The 4,199-nt window shown below is 33.8% G+C and overlaps 1 protein-coding gene across 1 annotated transcript; it reads left to right on the top strand.

Annotated features, from left to right (window-relative positions):
- Positions 1 to 1,780: 1,780 nt before the first annotated feature.
- LOC141689082 (E3 ubiquitin-protein ligase PUB23-like) lies at positions 1,781 to 3,343 on the top strand. The gene has a single exon (XM_074493258.1). The coding sequence runs from the start codon at positions 1,908 to 1,910 to the stop codon at positions 3,147 to 3,149; it is 1,242 nt and encodes a 413-aa protein (XP_074349359.1). The 5' UTR covers positions 1,781 to 1,907; the 3' UTR covers positions 3,150 to 3,343.
- The last annotated feature ends 856 nt before the right edge of the window (positions 3,344 to 4,199 follow it).

Genomic DNA, 4,199 nt, shown 5'->3' on the forward strand with positions numbered 1-4,199 from the left:
AAAAAATGGTGTGCGGCAAATATAAAAATGAACAAAATGATAGATACTAAGATAACAAATAAGAAGAAATTAACATAGCCTATGAACAAAATGATAGATACCTGCAGAAATTAACATAGCCTATGATTGTAGTCAAAATTGGATGGACCTAATAGACAGGAAACCAATAGACAAAACCTCATCTACTTTAATTCATTGTCTCCAAGCAACCTTATCTAATATCATGTCAAATATGAGATTTAAGGTATCCATATCCAAACTCAGTTGATCAGCCCATGTACTACGCGGTTGACCTCGTTTTCGCTTTCCCCAACCGATATGCCTTTAACAATTCTAATCGGGACTGATGCCCGTCATCTCCGAACATGACCATACCAACATAATCTACCTTCTAGTTTTCTTTACAATAGACTCAACAACCAATGCGCGTCGAAATGCATAATTTGGTATTTGATCACTTATTGTACAACCACAGATCTATCGCAACATAAGTATTTCCGTCGTCTCTAATTGACATTCTTGGGCATTCCTCAATGGCAAACACTCCGAACTATATAACAATGTTGGTCTAAATCGTAGCCTTATAAAATTTACCCTTCAACTTTAAAGGTACGCTTTTATCACATAACACCCCATAGCAGCTCTCCATTTAATCCATCCAGACTTATTACGATACGTAACAACAGAAGCAGTGTCCCCTTTACTATTAATAATAGAACCAAGATACTTAAATGATTAGTAAGTGAAACTTGATCTTCACCAATACACACGACAACATCAGCCTCATTATTTTCGGCCTAAAATTAGCCCAAAGGTACTCAATTTTAGAATGGCTCAAACGCAATTCCTTAACCTCTAATAAAACACATCATTGTTTAAAGTTTGCATTTACCTCACCTCGAGACTCAACTATCAACACAATATTATCGGTAAATAGCATATATCAATGCACATTAGCTTGGATATCACAGATAATCACATCCAAAATAAGTATAAATAGCAAAGGACTTAACAGCGATAAGTCCTAACTCAATAGGAAAATATTGAATATTTTCAAATGGTATCCAAATACATGTTCGTACTTCAAAGTACAATGTTAACATATAATTGTGGAACCGATTGAACTTGTAAACAACTTTAAATAACCTTTCGTGATATACAGTTATAAGCCTTTTCGAGATCTATAAATATTATCTGAAGATTTTTATGACATTCTCAATATTTCTTCATGAGCTCAATAATGAGATAAATTGTCTCAATCGTTAATCTATCAGACATGAAATTAAATTAATTTGCTAAAATATGAGTGACCCTTCTAAATCCGAACTCAATAACTCCTTCCCAGAATTTCATTGATTCGATAAATAATTGTCAATAACATATCATATCGGGGCTTATAAATTATAAGCATACTTAAAAAGACTTAAAAACACTAATAAGTTTTTTTCAAACATACTCGTGTACATCTTATCATATTAAATTTAGAGTTTAGTATAAGAAAATCAATACAAATCTACCATATCTATAGGAAAATACAAAAATTAAACACTTGCTGTCATCCGATGTTGCTTACATATAAACAAAAATAAACACAATGATAGTAAATAATCTATTTAGTTCCTTGACCTTGGCTTCATGTACACTTAGCTGGCTTTCCTTGGCTTCATGTACACTTAGCCATTAACTCCGTTTTTCCGTGTTTTGACTTTCACAATTTTGTATATTTATTCGGTGTCCTCTTCGCACTTGTGTATAAATAAGAGCAAACCCATTCTACTAAACTTCAAATCAATTCTAAACACCTTTGATTAACTACCTCTCTACAAACAGAGAATCAAACAGAGATTCATTCATATTTCTCATCTCCATTTCAAAAATCTTATACAAACTTTACACAGTAGTTTCTAATGGACGAGATTGAAGTCCCTTCATACTTTCTGTGTCCCATTTCTCTTGAAATCATGAAAGACCCTGTCATACTTTCGACAGGGATAACTTATGATCGTATGAGCATCGAAAAATGGATTTTTTTAAGAAAAAACAACACTTGTCCCGTAACCAAACAGCTCCTAAGTGATACAGAATTGACTCCTAACCATACACTAAGAAGGCTCATTCAAGCATGGTGCACCCTCAATGCATCCTACGGCATCCAAAGAATCGCAACTCCGAGACTTCCTGTCAGTACATCTCAAATTTCTAAACTCCTCAAGGATGCGAAATCTCCTAAGCTTCAAATGCGATGCCTTAAAAGACTCAAGTCCATTGCATCAGAAAATGAGACGAATAAACGTTTCATAGAAGCAGCAGGAGCATCTAATTTCTTGGCCTCGATCATTATTAACGCGAATAGATCCTCAGAAGATGAAGTGGCCGAGGAGGAATTTGAATTAACAAAGCCTGAGGATGAGGCACTTGGCATTCTATATCAACTCCAACTATCCGAAACAAGCCTGAAGTCGCTAATTAGAGAAAATGGTGAATTTATCGAGTCCATGATCCGTTTCATGAAGTGTGAAAACTACGAATCACGTACCTACTCTGTTTTACTACTAAAAGCAATCTTCAGTGTTGTGGATCAAGTAGAAATGATGAGTTTTAGAGATGAACTATTTAAAGAAATAGTTCATGTTTTAAAAGATGAAATCTCTCCCAAGGCCTCAAAAGCTGCATTACAACTACTAATAAATCTATGTCCCTTGGGCCGAAATAGGGTCAAAGCATCAGAAGCTGGAGCTGTTCAAGTAATAGTAGATTTCCTACTTTCTCATCCGTCGGATAGGAGGTTCTCTGAAATGGCATTAACAGTGCTTGATCTGCTGTGTCAATGTGCCGAAGGGAGATCGGAGTTATTGAAACACGGAGCTGGATTATCTGTTGTTTCGAAGAGGATACTCAGGGTTTCGCGATTTGCGAGTGATAGAGGAGTAAGGATCATACATTCTGTAGCAAAGTTTTCGGGAAGTAGCTCGAGTGTACTTCAAGAAATGTTGCAGCTTGGAGTTGTATCAAAGTTGTGTTTGGTACTTCAAATGGATTGTGGAAGCAAGGCTAAGGAAAAAGCTACTGAGATTCTTAAAATGCATTCAAGAGCCTGGAAGAATTCTCCATGCTTGTCCATGGCTATTACTTCTTCATATCCAGCTTAAACACCATAAATTAGATCGACGGGGAAACTTTCATTACCATTTCATAATTATTTCATTATTCAATTTGTATATAGTAAAGGGCATGCAAAACAAGTGTCTAGAGAAATTTTGAATAAATATGGAGAAATTTGTTTTTAGTTATTTTGAATTGCACTCTGACTGATTAATTGATTAAAAAGCTTTAATCTTCTCAATTATTTCTCATCTTCTTAAGACTTTGTTTAGTTTATTAAAGTACGAAGGTATCATGCAGACCGCAACTTGTACCAAAATATATATGGTGGATGTTATTTTGTAATGAAGTTTGTAGTTTCTAGACAAAATAGTTAAATTTCAACTTGCACAAAGACGAAAAGGAAATGCATGTATTCACGTTAAATGAAAGGAGGTCCCCGTAGAGTAAATAGCTGCGCCCATATTCAGAGCCGCAATGGTGGAATGCAAGTTTGTCTTTTAAAAAAGTCTGCAGAAAATAGACCATAATTACACGCGCTTGGGGTTTATTATTGATCAGGTGGACTAGATTATAGTTGAAATTTTATCAAATTAGGGGTTACTTCATTAAATTATTGACTTTTTATTAAATTTGAAATTTAGACTTTATTAATTAATTAGAGTTGGTTTCGCGTTTAGCAATATATATTTCTATATAACTCGTCAAGAAGCGACTTTTTCTTCTGAAAATTAAAATGCAATAACCATCAAATTTTCATTATATACCAGATTAGTACCCGTGCAAATTGTGTGGTACGTTAGATGTATTCAAAATCATAAATTTAATGTGGGATTAGGATCATTTCTAATACTATTAATAACATATCTTGTTTTTTATTATATTAGAAATGTTGTTAAATCCAGTACTAATTTGAAATAGAAGTAATATATGTTTAATTCAGAAATTTTGTAGCATTTTAAATTTTACGAATACTTCATTTTATGTTCTTCTTGTATAGATATATAAATAAACTATCTCAACAGACGCTATATTGAAATTTGATTGAGAGCTCATGGTACATCTCGTCCAACCTTCAGCTTGATAAGTTCAGATAT

Source organism: Apium graveolens, chromosome 10 (genome assembly GCF_009905375.1).
Source record: "Apium graveolens cultivar Ventura chromosome 10, ASM990537v1, whole genome shotgun sequence".
Lineage (NCBI taxonomy): Eukaryota > Viridiplantae > Streptophyta > Magnoliopsida > Apiales > Apiaceae > Apium > Apium graveolens.

Coding starts and splice junctions, on each gene's coding strand:
- LOC141689082 (XM_074493258.1), top strand. CDS start 1,908: ATGGACGAGATTGAAGTCCCTTCATACTTTCTGTGTCCCATTTCTCTT.